The sequence below is a fragment of the Sebastes fasciatus genome, chromosome 15, assembly GCF_043250625.1.
Source record: "Sebastes fasciatus isolate fSebFas1 chromosome 15, fSebFas1.pri, whole genome shotgun sequence".
Lineage (NCBI taxonomy): Eukaryota > Metazoa > Chordata > Actinopteri > Perciformes > Sebastidae > Sebastes > Sebastes fasciatus.
Window position 1 is genome coordinate 15,357,588 of NC_133809.1, and position 21,992 is coordinate 15,379,579.

At 40.0% G+C, this 21,992-nt stretch overlaps 3 protein-coding genes across 6 annotated transcripts in view; all 3 read left to right on the plus strand.

The window, feature by feature from the left end:
* dph6 (diphthamine biosynthesis 6) overlaps positions 1-10,291 on the plus strand; it is a 243,021-nt gene extending 232,730 nt beyond the window's left edge. For all 4 annotated transcript variants that reach the window (XM_074661323.1, XM_074661322.1, XM_074661324.1 and 1 more), the window contains 2 exons: positions 4,309-4,696; positions 9,997-10,291. In XM_074661323.1, coding sequence (XP_074517424.1) covers positions 4,309-4,696; positions 9,997-10,115 — 507 coding nt within the window. In that variant the 3' untranslated portion in view covers positions 10,116-10,291. The remainder of the gene's footprint in view (positions 1-4,308; positions 4,697-9,996) is intronic.
* A 4,990-nt stretch (positions 10,292-15,281) lies between these two features.
* Positions 15,282-20,615, plus strand: LOC141783413 (uncharacterized). Its single transcript, XM_074660702.1, has 2 exons — positions 15,282-15,415; positions 17,039-20,615. The coding sequence occupies exon 2, from the start codon at positions 17,096-17,098 to the stop codon at positions 20,462-20,464; it is 3,369 nt and encodes a 1,122-aa protein (XP_074516803.1). The 5' UTR covers positions 15,282-15,415; positions 17,039-17,095; the 3' UTR covers positions 20,465-20,615.
* A 1,051-nt stretch (positions 20,616-21,666) lies between these two features.
* aqr (aquarius intron-binding spliceosomal factor) overlaps positions 21,667-21,992 on the plus strand; it is a 58,579-nt gene continuing 58,253 nt past the window's right edge. The window contains exon 1 of the mRNA XM_074661607.1: positions 21,667-21,799. The gene's annotated coding sequence lies outside the window, so the exon portion shown is untranslated. The remainder of the gene's footprint in view (positions 21,800-21,992) is intronic.

Below are 21,992 nucleotides of genomic sequence, written 5' to 3' on the forward strand. Positions count from 1 at the left end.
CCACAGATAACAGAGATAACTCCACCAGCTGGCATTAGCTAAAAAGAGTTCACATTTACCAAACTCTGCCAGCTCTGTATGTTAGTAACTAAGTAATTCATTTACTAATTTATACAGCCCTTTTCAAAACAAAAGATATTAAGTGTTTTACAGAAAGAGAGAAAACAAGATAAGACGGACAAGACAATGTGATAATACAGAGACACATACCAACCAAAACATCAAATTATGCTAGGCAATAATGGGATGTCATATTTTGCATCTATTATGTGTAATATAATATGTTTAATTTTGGCATTCTGTTTTATGAAACCAAACTAAAACTCCTTTTTATTTCAAATTAAAATTAAAAATTAAAACACAATTTATTTTAAGATTAAAATATAAACACATTAAATAATAAAAATAAAAATAAAAAATGGTAATATTATACCTAATGTTTGATCTTAAACTGTCATTGACAAAAAATGATTAAATAAGTTATTATAACTACTTAAATACATCATATTGCATTTTGTTTAGAGCCAATTAGTATAGGTTGTATTATTGATACTGGAGATTTAAGCAATTAAATTGCCCTCTCTTATCCCTTCCTTTTTTCTTTTTTTTCCCCAAAATGCATCTGTTCTTTAAAATGCATCCTAACGCTTAAAGAAACCATTATGCAACATGTAATATGTGGTTAAGTTATGGATGCTGATTGAAAACCAGTTGTCAAATGTTGTATTATGTAGCGTTACACTTTCATATACAAAAATATAAATGGTATACTTCTTAGTGTATTTTCAGACCTGTGAAGTGAAATGATAGAAACACCAGAGCCTAGTGTGTCTGTGAAGCCACAGGGCCGTGTTGTTGTTGTGCGTTGATAATTTCTCTAATCAGGTGGATGAAGAAGCTCGCAGGGTTAATTGGGAGCATACTGGAGTCGCTACAAGTGTGAAATTGTATTTACGGTGCATTAAACCACAAAGAGCCTGTTTGTCGGTGTGTGTGCAAAGGGTTTGATGAACAGGGAAGATGTTGATGTGATAAGTCAATAAATGTTAAACAGACGTCCCTTTGTGTAGCAATAACAGGTTTTAAAATTGTGTCAAAAAGTAAATAATAATTAGGAAGCAGGTTCTAAATATTTTTTTAGTTATGTCAATCGATTAAAATATTTAATTGCACATTTTTTATCTGTTCAAAATGTATCTTAAAGGGAGATTTGTCAAGTATTTAATACTCTTATCAACATGGGAGTGGGCAAATATGCTGCTTTATGCAAATGTATGTATCTATGTGTATATATTTATTATTATAAACCAATTAACAACACAAAACAATGACAAATATTGTCCAGAAACCCTCACAGGTACTGCATTTAGCATAAAAAATATGCTCAAATCATAACATGGCAAACTCGAGCCCAACAGACAACAACAGCTGTCAGTGTGCTGACTTGACTATGACTTGCCCCAAACTGCATGTGATTATCATAAAGTGGGCATGTCTGTAAAGGGGAGACTCGTGGGTACCCATAGAATCAATTTTCATCCACATATCTTGAGGTCAGAGGTCAAGGGATTCCTTTGAAAATGGCCATGCCAGTTTTTCCTCGCCAAAATTTAGCGTTATTTAGCCCGATAAAACCTAAAAATCAAAAGTTGTGTTAATGTGTTAAAGAAATTAGTAGCGTTAAAATGAATTTGCGTTAAAGTGTTATTATTGCATTTAATTTGACAGCCGTAGTTATTAATTTAGGTAATTTTAGAAATGTGGAAAAGATAAAAAAAAAAAAAAAATGACTGGTTTTGTTGAAATTGTGATTGGTGATAATTTAATCTTGTAGTACTGAATTTGCAGTGTGGAGAGTTTCCTCCATGCATACCACAGTAAAACCCTTTTTACATTATTCTCTCCTGCTTACTGGGGCCTTTTGAAGTAACTGCGGCCCCTGGCGTGGTTTTATAATGGCCTCATACCCTTAAACTTTCCCTCACCCCACTGACATGGCCCTGTGTGTTTCATTTACACAAACAGTCTGACGAGCTTTAGAGTGGAATCTTAAGAAAAGAGAGTGAATGAGGGAGTGAATGGGAAGGGATATTATAGCAGACTGACAGCACTACAGTAAGTGCTGAGACATGAGCCACATGCTGAAGGCGTCCCGCTGGGCAGGAAATGTAGGGGAACTGGCTAAGCAGCGCAGTCCCATCAGCTCCCCGCTGTTCCCCGCCTTTACACCACTTCCTTATTACCGTGTTTACCGTTCGGCTTTCACGCCTCTCGGCCCTCCAGCCCACCGCACGCTCCAGGCGCACGGACGCGAGTTAGAGAGGAGGAAAGTGGGGAGAAAGAAAACAAACATAAGGAGAGGCAGGTCACACCCCATCAGTGTGGAGAGCTGAGCGCAGCAGATCCAGGCTTCATGCGTTTACCTGCTGCCTACGGAGAGAGAGAGCACCGGGGGAATGGCTGCATGCCCTGGAACTGAAGTGGGATGAAGTAATGAGATGGATTGTGTTAAGTGGCTGGCATAGAGCGGAACAGAGCCCTCTATACACACACACACACACACTTTCTGCCACCCGCCTGCCCTCCTAACTTGCCACTCCAGCACTCAGCTCCACCATATATCAAAGTTTGTGTTTTATTGAATGCATTTCATAAATGATCTCTGGTCAGGTAGGGATGTCAGCTAGTGTTCCCCCTCTCACTCCGCTGTGTTCTGACAACAGTCAAGTCTGAAACACACACACTCAATAATGCACCTTTTGCACATTTAGTTCCACAGAACCGCTGAACAAACTTCCCACCTAATGTAACATTTTGGTGGCCGCATTAATAAAGAAACAAAAAGGGGACTGATGTAACCTCGTCCGACAGCTGTAACAAAAAGTCAGCAACTGTGCCGTGACAGTTAAAGTCCTGCCAGAGGCTGGAGCTGCAGCGCTGGAAGTCCCCTGATCTCCTTGTGGACGGTCGGTTGGGTATAGTACCTCAGCACCCAAAGGCCTGCAGGGTGGCCTTTAAGCCTGGCTGAGCAGGACCCCCTGTCCTGTCACTTCTCTCCCCAGTTCCCTCTCTCTGTTCCATGTTCAATCACTATTGACAAGAGCAGGAGCAGTTCCCTCCAGGAGAATACCTAGCCTGTGCGCCAGAAGTGCTAATATAACATTTATCAAAGCATAGGACACGTATGTGTGCTGTCACTTTGTCTGACATGCTAAGAGGTCCGTGCTGACACGGCTATTGTTCTCTCCTCTTGTGATTGTTATTGTTGATCACTGTGAGCTGGGGCTGCCTTCAAAATCAGCAGAGTGAAGAAATCTTAACCCCCGCAGTGCCCACATACTCATTCAGGACACTTGCTTTTTTTTCATGTTTTTTCAAGGCAAGAGGTTAGCTGTTGATACACAATTAAGCGTTTGCTAAAGTTTAATCTGAAGGTAAGTGCTGCTTCAGTGAATCTGGCTGATTGGGTCATGACGGGTTTGTCTGTTGGAGGGACAAAGAGGCCGTCGTCTGCTCTCGTCAATGATTTCTCTCTCTTTTTTTTTGTGAGTGAATATCAAAATAAAATGTAAGTAACCTGTTATTATTCTGCACTTACGAAGTGGGGTGTAAGTGGATGAAAATTGATCCAGCAAATTGAAAAGGGGGTTAAGTGTTTTTGCCCTATCGACTCCGACTGAAATGACGGTTATATAAAACACTCATTTCTCTCCCATTAGCAGATGAAGCCACAGCCAAGTATTATTAGAGGGCCACATTGTAGCACTGCTCCAAGACATTTTGTTACGGCTAATGGCCCTCAGTCCCGAGGAGGGAAAAAAATAAAGAGATTTTTGGCTCTATAGATGAAATTGAGGCAGTTTTTTTCCCACTAAATGTGTGTGGTGAAACTGCCATAAGATGTTGTGAGTGATCTTCTTAGAAAGGTGAGAAGTCATCTTGGATAGGACCTGTCATGTTAGTAAATGCAGCTCAAAGTGAATGCATTAGTGCATGTGTTTTTTTGTTTACGGTGGCTGCAAACAGTATGGATTCTTTCTGAATTGTTTGTACACACTATCATTACCTCACAATCTCATGTTAATTGATAGCCTGTCAGTCCATCAAGTACAAAGCCTGTCTTAGTCCTGTGTGGGAGAATTTTATGATGTGCTTTACAATAATGTTTAATGTTGATGGAGGAGTGTTTTGTGGTCACAAAGCGCAGCATGCGTCCTAGCAGGAGGGCCATACATTTGATTGTAGTGTGTAGCGCAACACGGTATATAATTTGCCAGCCAGTTAATTCCATCTGTGTCTGCATTACAGGACTTGCTGCGGGAGCCTGAGATCAAACCCGCGCCGTTGTTGGTCGTCGTGGTACCGACCTTACCCAAGGGTGCAGCCGTTGAGCTTCATGTAACTGCAATTCAGGACGATCCCACTGAAAGGACTTCCTGTCACATGACGACAAAGGTGGCATGTGGGTCCATAGAGTGCTACACTGTAATGTCTGCTGACAAGTGTAGTGCTTCGCTCTCACTTTCCGTGGCTGTGCCCGGTGATGACCTGGAGGTCACCGGTGTGAAGGATATAACAGAAGAAGTTGCCGCTACATTCAAGAAAGCCATGAAGAAGATGGATGCTGAGCTGGTGCCGCTGTGCGCCAGGGTGTTCTACAAGTGCAGCCACTCACTGGCACAGGAGATTGTTAAAGGTATGTCACTATGTTTCTCACTCAAGACACTACACATAAGCTTTGAATTGATCTAATATTTCTACATATGCTCATTCGTATGATATCTTATGAAAAGTTATTCGTCATTTCACGCGTTTTTCTACAAATGTTCAGCAACACGTGACACACGTGTCGACTTCCACTCCAGTCCTTTCAAAACAAACTTTCGACTTCACAGAAAACTTGGTTAGGTCTAGGTAACAAAGCTACTTAGTAAGGTTTAGGAAAAGATAGACTTGGTTAGCTTTAGGTAACAAAACAACTTAATTAGGTTTAGGCAACAAAACTACTTAGTTAGGTTTAGGCAACAAAACTACTTAGTTAGGTTTAGGCAACAAAACTACTTAGTTAGGTTTAGGCAACAAAATGACTTATTTAGGTTTAGGAAAGGGTCGACTTGGTTAGGTTTAGGCAACAAAACTACTTAGTTAGGTTTCGACAACAAAACTACTTAGTTAGGTTTAGGCAACAAAACTACTTAGTTATGTTTAGGCAACAAAACTACTTAGTTAGGTTTCGACAACAAAACTACTTAGTTAAGTTTAGGAAAGGATCGTGAAGTGGCGTAGCTTTAGTATGGAATTTATGTGACAAATAAATCAGCATTGACCTCTGGTTTCACACAGGATACGAACACCGGTCTTCCGGGGCTAAAGTCCGGTGTTTTTTTGACACACCCATCCACCACTAGCGCCTCCCTATGTGGTGTTTGTCGCTCTTTATACTTCCTGGTACACGATTACGTGGATTACATACGAATTCATGGAATATATACGAATTACAGTGCATTATTTTCCATAGGTATAGCTACGAACGGTGTATGAGAACAGCCTGAATGTTTACTCTCATTAAGAGGATTTATCCTAAATAAGCTGTTCTGTCGAAGGCAACACTGTTCTTGCAAGTTAAGCTCCACAACACCGTATTAATGGAAACAAAGTGACAGCTCGTCTCTCTCCTGCACTCTCTTTTCAAAGAAAGTTTGAGCTGACATTGGTTAAGTAAACTCCATAAGATATTCTAGGAAGCAGTCTCTCCAGAGGATCTCCACTTCTTCCTGTGTTTAATTATTGTGAGCCGTTTGTTGTGTCTGCACTGTGTACAGTAACCCGAGCAGCTGGCACAGTCTTTTGTCATCATTACACTTTTATACGCCACCACCTCCTGCTCCCTGGATTCTAGGTTCTCGTCAAGGCAAACGTGGAACGGTATTTGTTTTATCCTGAGAGATGTTCTCTGGGAGGGAAAAGGGCGACGAGCACATCGATCACACGGGCTCAGTTGTCAAGTCATCGCCGAAGCAGTCAATTAACATTTTTGAATCTGCGCCAAACCAGCCATCTTACTGTCATTTTTAGCTTTGACATAACTCATCTTCTTGAGGACGGGAAATTATGGTTACCAGTGATGAATGGGAAAAAGGTTGATCCGTTTCGAATACGTGTTGATATGCGTGACAGACGAACAGTGCTATTTGTTTTGTTACCTAATTATATAATTGTTATTCAACATTGTTTCATGATATATCATGCATGTCATTTATTTCTTCTGTCAGAACAGAGTAAGAGGAGCAACGAGCAATGAGGAGGAATCTCGTTAAAGTATTTCAAATATACATATTATATATGCTCATAAAGTACAAGTAGATACGGCAAATAAATGCTAAATGTATATATTTTAGCACAATTGAAAACAACATTTACTGTTGAAGCTTCTCCAGAGAAAGTTTTTCTTTATAGAAAACCATTAACTGTGTTACTGGGTCATTGGTTTACCAGAGCAAAATCAACCTCAATCTTCACCCTTGAAATGTATGTTTCTTTGATTGTGGACCGCGCAGACTGCTCCCCCTAAAACCATTTACTGACTCATCATTGAGCTAGAATCTGTTACCTTACCCCGCACGCACAGCCAAGCCCTGGAAGCTCACCCATGGGCGTTTTTATGGGTCACAGCCGATGCTCATCGGGTGATGAATCCAAAAAGTCAAAGGAGGAAAAGTAACACCTCTGGCGCTAGCAGTCACAGCCTCAGAACGGCTGCTGTCAGCGAGCAGACAGACAACAACACTGCAGCAAAATGTGACTGCAACCCCCCCTCCACCCTTGGGTTACTTGCGTTAGAATTCACAGCTGATAGACATGACATATGCTCCAAATGAAACCTTTAAACATCTTGTCTCAACTTGTTACTTACGATAGAAAGGTTCTCTCGACGATAGGCCCCCACAACTCAAGTAAAACCTCAACTTTTAGTGAAGGACGTAATAAGGTCTTGTGATTACAGAATTCCATTATTTTACACCGAAAGAATCAAAATCAAATACGTTTTGATGTCTTTCTTTCTTCTAAATAGATATACTTAAACCTGCAATAATTGTTTTTGGCCACTTTGGGTTAGCTGTATTGTGAACATAACTTTGACATGTTTTCACCTTTTAAAATGGTGAATTCCCACATGATGAATGTCAGTTCAATAGTCACTCTCCTTTTAGTTCTGTTTTGGTCTCCACCAACTCCTGAGAAAAATATCTGGCTAGTTAGCAGCTAAATGCTCCACAATGTTTACGTCTTGCTTACTCGCTATAAGGGGCCGTTCACATGCCGCGTCTACAAATGCGTGGAAAACGCCAGCCAAGGTGCTTCGGAGGTTGCACTACTGTCACGCCTGCCGTTACCAAGCAACCAAATCTTGACGTTATTGGACGTAAAGGGTGAAGCAAGTAAAATAGACTGCGGCACAGATCGTAAAGCTCTGGGTAGCCCTGAACTAAAATTATGAACTTCTCCTCCATATATTTACCAGAGACTGATATTTACGGAAGAAAGAAAATATATCTGATGAAAATAGGCGCTCGGAAACACTTGCCCACCGTGGCGGCGGAGCTCTCGCGCTTAAACATGCCTGCCGCGCATCTACATCGACAACAATGGATTTGAGGGTGCAAAAAATGCGCCCTGTGAACGGCTCCCGACAGCTGAGATCAGTGAGAGTGAATCAAAACAGTTGTGGGACGGAAAAACAAAAACAAATTGCTAAAAGACGCTACATAACGCTGTAGAGCTGAGGGGAACAACAGAGTCGGGTGATATTTCTCTGTTGACTCATCACTATGAGCGACCCCTCTCACATACAAGTAGGTGTGTGAATTGTTGTCGATATAAAATTATTGATTGTAGCTGCTTTGGTGGGGAAGTTTTCTGTTTCTCCATGGCTCTAGTGCACACACCCAGCCCCTCATCCTCTTTGTTCATTTTTCTTGGACTAAATGAACAATTTTCATGAGCCAACACTCGCTAATTACCTCCTCGTTTACCGGTTAATTTGACCAGTTTGGAAGTCAGTGTAGCACAACTAAAAACCACTGGCTCTGGGCCTTGGCCACTGCTTAAAAGCCCCATAAGCCCAGCAGGCATCAACCATTCCATTCAGGAACCCCCTTTTTCTCTCCTTTTCACCACTGCCTTCACTTTCACCCCCTCCTCCTATTCACTTAGCCTTACAATATTTATATATTAATCAGTTTGAACAAAAAAATGGCTTCTGATGTTTAGCATAAAAGGGTGTTGTGGGCATCCGTAATGGTTTGGTTTTGAAAACACAGAGATTTAACAGCAGCCTTTTCAGCTCCCTGTGTGTTCGCCGTGAAGCAGAATAATGGCCGGTCCTCTTGGGTAGATGGTTTAGTTCCATCCCATTGCTAATGTGATGGCTTTTTGAATCTTCCTGCCTCTGTCCACTGGGCCTCTCAATGAGGCTCCCCGTGTAGCCCAAAGGGGGGTTGAGAGACCAGGGGATGGGGACTGGGTGTGCGAGATGGGAAGTGTTCGGATTTCAGAAGCATTTATAGGGATTGGAGAAAAGCGGTCTTTCCTCGCTTTTCACTCACAAAGACAAAAGAACACAAAATTGCCTGGTCACTCAATTCACCTTCACCCCCCCCTCATCTCTCCCATTCATGCATAATTATTTCCTATCTGTTAGTACGAAGATTAAAACATCCCGACATAAAACAGGCTTAGTGCGCAAGGTGTGATAAAGGGTGCGTTTCTTCTCTTAATAAAACCATCCCTGTCTGTGATCTCCCTAGCTCGTTCAGTTGTCACCTAGCCATCTCCAGAGGATCCTGCTTCCCAGGGTGCACCACATGCTCTGATAACACATATTTAGGCTTTTAATGCCCTCCAAAAAAGGCCTGTGTTCAGTGGGGGTATTTTAAGCTGTAGTGCATATTAGCTAATTAGGGGGTGTGGGCTCTTTGTAAGCATGTTTGGCATGCTGCGTGTGCTTCAAATGAAAGAGAATGAGGCTTATTAAATAGTGCTGAACTGCTCTCGTAACCTCTCTGTCCTGATTTCTCTCTCCACAAGTTCACATAAATGTCACATAGTGGTACTGCAGTGATAGTAGAGGTTATTAAAAGGGCGTTAGTTTGTGTTTGTCCACTGAGACTCAAGATAAGTGGTCAGGAATTCCATTTTGACACATTAGACAGATGTTGTGAATGGGGAAAAAAAAGATTGATTTGTAATAGTGATGGTACAAAAGTGACATACTTTCCCTATTATGTCCATGCCAGACCACAGTGACCACACCCAAGTCCCATCCAGCATACTTTTAAATCATAAGCCAGGACAGTCAACCATGAGACAGGAACACTTGTGACCAATTAGTGCACGGAGCAGAGGAGGGAATGGACAACATCCCAGCGGGCCGCTGCTAAATAGACAGGCTGTCATCAAGACCAGGCTCCGAGACGCTCAACGAATTCTCACATGTCCACTGCCCGTCTGTAGTCCGGCCATACGCGCACACACACTAACAACATCTCTCAGCTCCAGTAAAACTGAGAGCTAGTCCCAACACAGCTTCCTGACATCCCAACACAACAGGAGCAGAGGATCCATTGCACTAGACCCCCCCAAACAAGCTGCTCAATTGTCCAAAAGGGCATGGCATGTGTATGTGTTTGGTTGTATATGGCTGTGTGTGCGTGTTAGGGAGGGGTAGCTTAGAGTTCAGTCTTTGCTGACCATATGTCTGCACTGCAGGGAGTCGGATTCGGGGGGCTACAATCTGCCAAGGATTTAAGAATGCCAATAATTTGTAAATTGGCCTGTGTTCCCTGGTCGAAGGGTTAAGTGCAGCCTCTGTCCTGGGACGCCCCCAGTGGGGCAGCTATATGAGAACCTAATGTCCAACTCCAGCTTAACTTATCATGAGACTAACAACTCCCTCTTTTTTTTGCCCTCATCTCCCTCCCCACCTCTACCTGCCAGGACTTGAGGAAAGTTTGAGAAGCTCTCTAGGAGAGTCCAGTCCGTCCGTGGCCCTGGTTCCAGTCCTGGACTTGCCTAACTCCCAGATCGTCCACCTGTCCTGCTGGCTCAGTTTATAGAAACACAGCCAGTGTCAACAACCAGACTCCAGTCATCCACAGCACTGGAATTCAGTGGGGCTTTTCTGGAGGAGCGACTCTGACAGCCCCAACACCTAATGACTTACAACAGGACATTAGTGGATGTGGCAAAATAAAAAAAACCAACTCACTAATGTTGACTGTTGAAATGCAAAGCTTTGTCTGTCTCCAAGTGGTTTTGATGATGTGCGGTTTTGAGGACGTGTTTATCCCACGTCATATCCCAGAACTTAGGCCACTAATTCAACTTTGTCTTCCACTGGAGTTGTATACTGCAGCAGCTGTTATTCTGCCACGGAGAACAATCCTATGGCACTTCTATAAGCTAAAGCTGCATACCAGAAGACAGGAGACCATAGTCTACAAAAGGAGACACCAGCAGTGTCTCGTTCCACGAGGCGATAAACTGTATCCCCTGATATCCCACTGTTTCTGCTGGAATTTCTCTCACCGCGTTAGCTAACACCCCTCATAAAGGCCCAGCGCCACCGCTGACACCATCTGTTCAGTTGTAAACCTATAGATTTACTGTGTGACTGCTTTGTGGCAGTGTGTGTGTAATGTGTGCGGATGAGGCGACCATGTTTCTCCCTCTCATGCTCCATGGGATTTAAGGTGTGTTATTATTGTGTAATAGGCAATCAGCGCCGAGCACCTGAAAAGATTAAGCCTCTTTATGTTTTCTATTGATTCCAAGGCAACCTGGTTAATAGGAGAGGGACACTGCAACACACAGCTGCAGGGCAAGAGTGTGTTTTATGTGTGTGTGTGTGTATGTGTGTGTCGGGGCTGTCAATGGACATTGTGACGATGTGGGAAGAAAATAACACTATTAACCATTGCTCCTGGAACATTTCTTTTTCTCAAAGATCATGAACCGTATTGATGATCGAGTTGGAATGCATCTTCACCCCGGCTATTCTCTTCATCGCGCTCTCGATGGCGGCGGAGTGGAGTGGGGTTATTGATCTTCACCCGCCGCTATGTTGTTTTGATTGTTGTTATCAAAAATTGAACAATAGAGGCAGCCAATAGAGCCTGAAGATTTTTATTGAGGGTTGAAAAACACAAACAAGCAATTATTTATGAGAGCGAGCAAGCCAATGCTCCATAAATATACAGTGTGTGTTAATGTTCACCTGTTTGGTTTTAAAGGGCCTCACCAGGGGGAGATTCAGAACTGCTTAATGATGTAGCTGTCAAATAAGCACTAAGATATGGGTAATTTTTAATAAAGTACCTTTAGAATATGCTTGTACACTTCAGTCAAGTAAACACCTATACATTTAATCCACAAATATTTATTATATTTCAGTCTTTTCAATAAATGTAGGTGTTTAACAGCCACAGATTTGGCAATGACACAAACAGCCGAAGAAAATATTCCTCTAAATATGTTTTCTTTGTCAATTTTCTTGGCCCCTTAAATTTCTAAATGTGTGTAACAGTCTGAATGCCAAACACGGTGTTGCCAAACAAGACTGCTGAGCAAACATGCATATTCAGCAGTCTTCCCTGATAAACAATGGTTTACAGGGGAGATTGAGAAGTGGTTTTGTTCAAATTGAGCAATGAAAATGAAGAAACAACACACAGCAGCCCATAGGGATGTATTTCCGTTATATATAGCCACTAGATTCAACTTTATTATTAAAATTGCACGTTTGCAAGACATTTCTGTATCGAGTTTTTAATGGATGTGCTTGTTTTCTTTAGTGGAACAAGGGTTAAATTACAAGGACTTTATATGTCACAAAAAACAGAAATACAAGGCTCAACATTTCAGTAAACGCAAACGAGATTTGCCTCTAAAATTCAGTGCACGACAAACACTTGTCGATCACACTGTAAACATTACATTCTGTCTTACAGCGGGCATGTTTTCATACAGACACCGGCAAAGCCACAAATATCATCACACCCTCATCACAGCCAATGTGATGGCCTTTGGCGGACACATTTCTTTGTGTCTTTACCACTGTGTTGTCCTCACAAAATGAATAAAGACAGGGTGACATTTAGTTTTCTCATGTGTTTTGTCAAATGTACGTTTTCTACCAAGCTGACCTGCAACCGCTCTGCAAACAAACTGGCTGTTGTGGCTAACATTGTCCTTTGTGCGCAGTGTACCAGCCTGCGGCTCTTGTCATTGTGGCCTTGCACATGGGCTTTAACTGTGTGTTTCTTCCTCCAGGCTAACCAGACTGATGTGTGTGTGTGACTCTCTTTCCCCATAGCAGTGGGCTACAGTGGGGGAGCCCAGCTGAGGAGCGGCCTCACTGCACAGGACGCCTCCTGACATTGTGGTCTGTTTGCCTCAGCGACTGTGGTTTTGTTTGTTTGCATATTTGAATCCTTTTTTGTTTCACAATGTGTTGTTTTCCTCCCCTGACGTATTGTGAAAGCATGTCTTCATGGTCACAGCACTGACTAAATGAAACTAGCTTTATCTGCTGAACTGGCGAGCCATCACATGCTATTGAGTGGTGTCTGCTGCCCTCTTGTGCTCAACATAAACAGTGCAATTTAAAAGCAAAAAAGTTTTCAATTCCACTTATATAGTATTTCCACTGATATACCGAGTGCCACAATTTATAAAATAAGCCATGAAGCTTTGGAACTACAAATATTTTACATTTATCTCTCCCCTATAATAGATCACTGATATATTTGGTTCAATGTTTCATGTTAAGACACATGTTATTTTCTAAACATTTCTTCATATTGACATTTTCACTATTTTAATTCTTTAGATATTTGAATTAATGGAGATCTTGGCTCCTTTATTTTTATATTTCTGATGTTCAGACAATTCAGCTTTATTTCTACATTATAATAAAGTATCTTTCAATTTTACATTTTTAGGTAAACATTTTGCTATGCACATTACATCTTTCTGAAACTTTCTTGAAAACCAACTCAAGCAATAATTTAAAAAAATGGCAGCGATTCATTTTTGTCAATTGACTAAACAATTTCGCTTTTACTTGATATAGGAATGTCAAATGTCGGGAAAATATCAACAAACACTGAGGTGAAAACTGTAGAAATAGGGGTTTGGAAACCTGTGGTTGCTCTGCCTAGGTCTTGCTCAACTAGGTTCACAGACACTAGGCCAAAACCCTAAATTTAGACACAAAACAAAATGGATTCATATTGCCGTCTCTGTTACCTCTGAAAAATAAAATTCTTAAATTTTTTAAACTTGCCAAAACACTTAGGCATAGATAAGTACATAGACAAAACCAAACAACACAAACACTCGGCACAGCATAAAAGAGAAAATCACTCAGCTCAGAACTCAGTTGTTTATCCATTTACAGAATAAGAAATAAAGGTCTTTGGACCAAAATGAACAAATCAGAGGGAACAGGTGGTTTAAATGAAGAGTGAAAAAGGCCATAACATGTCAAATTAGAGAAACTCTCCATTAGCATGGGAGGCGAACTGCGAACCCTCCTGTCTGCTTCTTACAACACTGGTGTAACACCACTGCCTTCCTCCAACACACCCAACATACCTGCCCTGGGTATATTAGACTATAGTCTGAATGCATATCACTTGTGGAGCCTTCTGAATAGGTAAAATGTATACATTGCATGGATAATAAATCCACTTTTTTATACTAGCCTAATTACTCTGTATGCTGGATATTTTTTGTTGTATATACAGTGATGTGATGATGTCTAGTATATGGTCTTTGATTTAAAAAAAAATGACACATGAATATGATAGGGACTCTTTACATAATTTTCTCATTGATAAAAGGGAATGGGGTATTACAATAGGTATAATACAAAGTGTTTCAAATACAGGCACATTTTCACAGAGGTATGATTACACTAAAGTCACCAATTTCTGTGGCAGATTGTGGAGCAAGGTGTGATATACAGTATACATATATATATATATATAATTATTTACACTATACTTATATATTTTTTGCATTTATTTGTTTATTTATTTACATATATTTATTTATTTTATATTTATTTTTAAATGTACGTATTTATTTTTGTATTTATGCATTTATTTATTTTTGCAAGGTTTTCCCTTTGCATTTCACCCCTTATTTATTTCTCCAAACTTATTTATTTCTATATTTTTACCTTTATATATTTATTTTTAATATTATTTTTGCTACATTTAATGACAGGTTCTGTGTTCCATACTCTACTCCTCTATGACAATAAACTGAATATCTTTGAGTTGTGGACAAAACAAGACATTTGAGGAATTTTTTTATACCAAACAAGTAATCAATTAATCGAGAAAATAATCAACAGATTAATCAACAGTGAAAATAATTGTTAGTTGCAGCTATAGTTGAGTATTTATATATATATATATATATATATATATATATATATCACACCTTGCTCCTATTTTGGGACTTGAGAACAAGTTATTACAGTTCTTTTGCAAACTATTTTGGACACACTGTACACAAAAACATTTTTTTTTTTTACTTTTATGTTGAGTGTTTCGACCAACAAATGAAAATGTAAATAGCAGTTTTTCTGTTAGAATCAGATTGGTTGAAAGGGGATTTATAATACAGTTAAAGGCTATTGGTATAGGTTTAGGATTATAATGGTGTGTTTGTATAATTTCGCATAGCCTCCGTCTCGTAAAATATATATACATACAGTATATATGTATATATATATATATGAATATATATATATATATATATATATATGTATATATATATATATATATATATTATTCATAAATAAATAAATGCTTAAATACATATGTAAACATTTACATTTAAAAAAAAATAAATAAATGCACAAATAAATGAATAAATAAAAAATAAACGGAAAAATCCAATAATAATAATAATAATAATAACAATAATAAATACATACATAAAAATAGGGAAAATTAAACAGAATAATAAATAAATAAGGGAGTTAATACAAAGATAAATAAATAAAGCAAATTAAAACAGAAATATAAATTTGTTACATTTCATCAATTAATTAATAGCCTAATAAACCTACCAATAGCCTTTTACTGTATTACAAATACCCTGAAAATAATCATGAAAAATAACGTCCATGGCATGAAATGTCCTCACATCTTCAGGTCTTCCTCGACTAGGAACCGAAAACGTTTGTTTCCCACCGTACCTTTTTAAGTGACGCACGGTACTTGCTTGTTGCCAGTAGACGTCAGAGGTTGTTACCTCGTTAGCATGAAAGCTAACAAAGCGCAGACATTGTCAACACATGATGGGTTCATTAGTTGTAATAGGACTTCACACGTGTATAGTAAGTACTTCTGACTCAGCGTTATACTGCAGCAAAGCGAGGACTGTTAGCTGGTTAGCTGCACGTGTTTGTGTCTCGTGTAAGGTTACTGTTAACGCCTCGGTCAGACTCCTGTTGTTATTACTGTATCATGTTGGTTGTATTGATATTGACTGTTTGTTACAGTAGGCTTAATACATTGTAGACATTAGGCTATATATATTATAGCATACGTCATTTTAGTAAACGTTTCTGTTTTCGAAGTCCACAAACATAATAAGACATTATAGGCTTACATTAGTTAAATGTAAATTATAGCGAAGTTATTGCGTTATATTAAAGGTCCCGTATTAATAACATTAATAGACCTTAAAGGTGCCATATAATGCTAATTCTCAGGTTCATACTTGTATTTTGTGTTTCTACTATAACATGTTTAGATGCTGTAATGTTAAAGGGACTATTTGTAACTTTCAGAAATGCTTCTTAACAGCGACACCTGTGGCCGTGAAATCAACGAAAGTCAGCGTCGGGCTCGCGCTTGCTCGCTCTAAATATACCTGAACGAGCATCGCTCAAAACAGTGAGGCGACACACGTCAGCTAAAAGCACAATATCACTCTATATTTCAGCTGCTTGGCAGTGATGTTAGCTGACCCGACGAAGGTCTCTCCATGAGCATGATTTAGATCTGATCCTAGTGTTGGCTTTTCCTGCCTAAGTGCAGGCTGAGGCAGCGGGGCTCTGCATCGTGTCTCCCTGCTCTCTCCGCCCGCAGCCGGAGAGAGCAGAGGAGACACCGGCACCCGGTCGGTAACGAGAAGACAACGTAAATCTCTGTAGAGCTCCGTCACTTCACAAGACACGGAAAACCTCTGTTGGTCTGGAGGAGCTGCAGCAGTTATTTCTGCACAAACGTCCCCTGTACATTCACTAGATATTCTCAGAGCTAAACTAACTCTTCTGCAGTGTGTAGTGAGCGCGCGTTCACGTCTAGAGGTGGAGCGAGCTGTGCTGTCTGAGTGAAGGCGAGCAGGCAGAGGAGGAGGGTACAGCGGCTACACGCGAACGCGTATATGCGAACGCGCATGTGTGACAACCCGCTACATTTATGCGCGTACAAAGTTACAAATAGTCCCTTTTAAAAAAAAAACTTTATTTTCCTCATGCTGTCAGCCTGAATATGCCTGTATTCCTCCTCTGTCTGAAAACGCTCCGTTTTAGCGCATTTTGACAGAATTACAACAGAATTGCATTGCTAGACAACACTTTGGGTCCATGTGTACTTCCTGTCAGCTGATGTCATTCACATACACTGCAACCAGGAAATAAACTGGGACACATTTAGAATGTTTACGTTTAAAATTGTGTCAAAGATCTAAATATTGTATATTCGTGACATCACGAATGGGCAGAAATCCTGACAGCTTGTTTCAAATGCAGAGTTTCTGAAAACGGGCTGCGTATTTTTCCCTGTGGATTGAGTGTTTCGATACTTTCACAGTATTTATATAGGACTTAAGCCTGCTTTATAATAAAAAACATGAAAATCTCACTTTTTTATAATATGGGACCTTTAATGTAATCACTTGTTTCCTATGAATGTCTGCTCTACTTTATAATGCCATATGCTTTGCCCTACAGGTCTAATGTGAGGATCACCACTAGAGGGGGAAATATCACTAAGGTGGTGATTTTAAAATGCATCCCTGCCCTGATTGTCCAAAATCCTTCCCGTCGCCATATAAACTTCAGAGACATTATGTCATCCACACTGGCCAGAAGCCCTTCACCTGCGCAATCTGTGGAAATGCCTTCACACAGTCCGATCATTTAAGAACGCACATGCAGAAAGTCCATCATTCAAGGCTTCCAACAGACCGTCTACGCCGGGGTGGCATCGCAACTCGTAACCAACAAGCAAATTGTGGTAAACCAGCTGCGGGGATTAACACACACGGCAGTAGTAATTACACTGTACTACCTTCGATGGTGTCGTCTTCTGTGGCTTCACAGCTGGAGTGGAAAAGGGAAAATGTGGCTCACAAAACTGGAAATCCACCAAAAAATATGCCACGTGTAAATGACGCCTCAGTGACTTGGAGCTGTATCTCAAATGTGGATCCAATACCTCGGGAGCAAGTTGATTCTGCAAGTGCAGACACATCTGTACGCAGTGCCAGCAATGGATACACATGCAAAGTCTGCTTGGAGTCATTTACTTCATCTCTTCATCTTTGGATTCACTCAACAATTCATGACAAACCAAAACAATTTGATAGGGGCAGAGAGCCAGACCAGGCTTTTTCTAAACAAGCCTATTCGAAAGAGCACTTGCAGTCACAAGAATTGAGCTCCGGCAGAAGCAAAACTACTTTGAAACACCAGTGTCCTGCATGTCTCAAAACCTTCTGCTCACCATCCAAACTACAACGGCATTTCCTTAATCATACGGGGCAGAAACCCTACTCATGTACGATGTGCAGGAAAGCCTTCACACAGAAGGTACACTTGAAATCCCATTTAAGTACAGCAAATACATGTTCACATTCTGCCCACACTGAAAGGAACATGCAGAGCTTTTGCAATAGCAAACAAACCTCAGGTCTGCAGCCTCAGTCTTCACTTCAACAACATCCCACCAGCCATCCCACCAGCCATCCCTCTCCAGTGAATTCCTCAGTAGAACTGGAGCTCCAGTGTAAAATAAGTGTGAATGCTGTGCAGGACCTGAACAAGACCGAAATCAAGTCGGACGCCGTCGTAAAACCACAGCAATCATTAAATACACGCAGCCAGTGTTGGAGTGTTTGTCAGAAGTCAGATGAACAAGAGCGGCAACACTCAACACATAAAGACTTGAAGCCATTCCAGTGCATGATCTGCAACAGGTCGTTTCAGTTGGAAATTACTTTGATACGTCATCATAAAATTCATAGGAGCCAAAAAGAATTACGAAGTCCTTCCACTGTGCAAAACAGCAATAATTTGAAAATGCCTGATTCCGAAGCAATAAAACCTGAACCCAGTCATGCAGATCCAATTGACTTGAATGTCATTGTTAAACCAGAAAACTGGAGTGAAAATTGCGGTGATTACAATGAGTCTCTTCTTCAGGATTCTGAGTTAATCACACCAGCAGAACAAGGGAGGGAAACCTGCCATGCCACCAGCGAGCAGCAGAGAATTAACTCATTACATCAGTGCCATACATGTTTAAAATGTTTTCCATCTGTATCAAAACTCCAAAGGCACATGATGACTCATACTGGACAAAGGCCATTTGGCTGTGAGATGTGTGCAAAGAGATTTCGTCAGAAAACACACTTGAGGGTCCATAGTCGCACTCATCTGTGGTCTAGATATCACAAACAACGATCATTGTATATTAATCGGCCAACTTCTTGCATAGGTGGGTTTAACACAAGGCCTGCAGCAGACGTCCCGGTCCAGGAAATGTTGCTACATAAGAAGGATTTTGACACACACGTTGGCAGCGATGTAGTCCCTGTGAAACATCTGGATCCGACTGCTTCCATGGTAATTATTCAGAATGACAAAAGAGAATCGGATAACAAGTTGTTGCCACGTACCTCAAAGAAAAATGAGGTTGTGCGCATGGTTTCTACAGTGACTGAGAAAAGGACACAGATTGCTAAATCAACGCAAAATCCAGGCAATGTGCAACACAAGTGCTTCCAGTGTTTAAAGTGTTTTCCAAGTGCCTCTAAATTACAAAGGCATGAGATGGTGCACACAGGCTTGAAACCATTTCAGTGTGTTTCGTGTGGGAAAGCATTCAGGCAAAATCCACATCTGAAAGTCCATGAAAGACTTCACTGTAAGAGGAAACCATCCAAGCCAGTCAGTCAACAGGGGAACATGAGAAAACTGAAAGCAAATAGTCTACAGCAGCTTTACCCGAGGATCAGCGTTCGTATCCCACAACAGACAAAATCGGTGTACACAGATAGTAAACTTTCAAATTCTGATGGTGCTGTAAGTAATGGAGTGAGTGCGTCGCTCTGCACCAGACGTGAAATATCCATCACAAAAGTGAACAGTTTCTTTAAGACAAACTGTAAAAGTAACGTAACTTTTAAAAATAAGAAACTTCACACATGCCGAATATGCTTTAAGAGCTTTATGTTTCCCTATAAGCTCTCAAGGCACATGGTCACGCACTCTGGGATAAGGCCATACAAATGCACTTTGTGCAGCAGAACCTTCACTCAGTGTGGTCATCTAAAAATTCATGAGAACAAATGCAGACAGGGTAACAAGGTCTTGCATTGTATCCAAGCAGAAATGATGAATGCCAAGCATCTCCAGGATAAATGCATTGAAAATCGTAGCGATTGCACTAATTTTAATGTGGATGCATTGAGAGAGCAGCTGGAGTCACATTATACAAGTGTTGGTCATCACTCATTTACTGATGGAGATGCATCTTATTGTTCAGAGGCAATAGATTCTGAATGGTTGGCAGTGCCAGAAGTAGGCTTACAAGAGGAGGATAATGAATCGGAGAAAAAGCAGAGAGACGATTGTAATCAGGCTACAGACCATTGTAATTTTTCATTTCCCTCTGAACTTGCCTTTGAAATAGACAAGCTTGTCCAAAATCCAAACATGGCAGCTCTACCTTTGTCACATCAATATGAGGGCAATGCACATAATGCAGAAGTACCATGTCAGCCTAAAGGAGTTGCGGCTATTTCAAATAGCAACAAGCTGCTCAGTGATGAACTTGTCAGTTCTGTGATTGAGAATCAGATGCAGCCAGATGATTACTGGTGTGAACCACTAATTGTGTTTGAATGTGCCAAGTGCTCTGTAAGTTTTAACAGTGAAAACAATCTCAAGCAGCATATTTGTTCAACTAATGGTTCACCTAAAATGACAGCCCAGAAGCATTGTTGTGACATTTGCTTCAAACATTTTGCATCGCCCTCTAAACTGAAAAGGCATTATCTTACCCACACAGGTCAGAGGCCGTTTGGGTGTGACATCTGTGGCAAAACGTTCACACAGGCAACACATGTCAGAACACACCGACTGACTCACTGATTTTTGTGTAAAATTGTATTTATGATGATCATTAATACGATGTTTGTGTATACTGTATGTATGTAAAATATGTGATAGATGTATAATAATATGTGCTTTTATATTTTGTATTTTCAGTATTTCATGAATTAAAAATTAAACATTCATGGTATTTTCTAGTCCCTCTTGTTGAATTTGTTTCGGCTGTACATTTAATTGATGTGAAAATGTTCTCAAAAATGATTATAATATTTTACAATAACATTTGTTGCTCATTTGTTAACAAGACACATACTGGAACATAAATCACTGCACATTCTGTATTCTTCACTTGTATCACCATATCTGAATTACTGTGTCGAAGTTTTGGGTAACACTTATAAAAGCAACTTACAACCATTATGCATACTACAAAAGAGAGCAATCAGGATAGTAACTAATGTGGGATATAGGGAACATACGAACACACTGTTTTTAAAGTCACATGCATTGAAATTTATGGATTTGGTCAAATTTAAAACAGCAATAATTATGTTCAAAGCAAGACATAATTCTCTCCCGGGCAATATTCAAAAAATGTTTTGTGACGGGGAGGAGGGGTTATAATTTAAGAGGAAAATTTAATTTTAAAAAGTATTGTGTTCGTACAACAAAGAAGAGTATGTGTATTTCAGTCTGTGGGGTGGATTTGTGGAATGGGTTAGGTGATGGGTTGAAGCGGAGCACAAATATAAATCACTTTAAAAAGCTATACAAAAAAGATATTTTTGGGAGGTATATGGTTGAGGAAGAGTTGTGATAAGGGTTGGTTTATATCTACTTTTTAACTCCGGATGGATATGTGGGTTGTAAATAAACTTGGGATGTAAATAAATCTGGGATAGTTTATATATTATATTATATTATATTATATTACATTATATTATATTATATTACATTATATTAAATATATATTATATTATATTATGTTATATTATCATTCTATGATGAGTTATTAAAGGAGAAGTGAGGAAGGGGTAGGGAAATATAAGTTTTACTTCTACCTACTCCTTTTCGGACACTATTACTCTTGTTTTGTTTGTTATTATTTTGTATCTGTTATTATTTATTTTTATGTTCGAAATAAAGTCTTTCATTAATTCATTAATTCATTAAGACTTAGTTTAGTTCGTTTTTAAGTTTATCTTGGAGTTGTGTTTGAGAAAAACAGAAACGAAACAGAGTAGGAACAGAAGACCTGCTTTTTTTTGTACCTGGGGACGATTTTTAGGGGACGTACCCATCCAGGAAGTCCGTCGCATTCAGCGCGTTTTGGTTGTGTACATGCGTAACACTCATGCTGAAGTGAAAACAAAGGTTTGTGAGCTTAACTTTACGTTATTATTATCATTATTATATACTCACGTTCACATTGAGGCTAAATAATAACGTCATTATCCACAGTTAATGTCTGAGTTACTAGTTAGCTTAGCTTAGCTCATCACATAACAAACGAGCTGAGAAGCAGCTAGCTGATGTTTACTAATGTTTACCAATGTTTACTAATGTG

What these genes read in the sequence shown, in the direction of transcription:
- LOC141783413 (XM_074660702.1), top strand. Translation starts at nt 17,096, where the DNA reads ATGCATCCCTGCCCTGATTGTCCAAAATCCTTCCCGTCGCCATATAAA.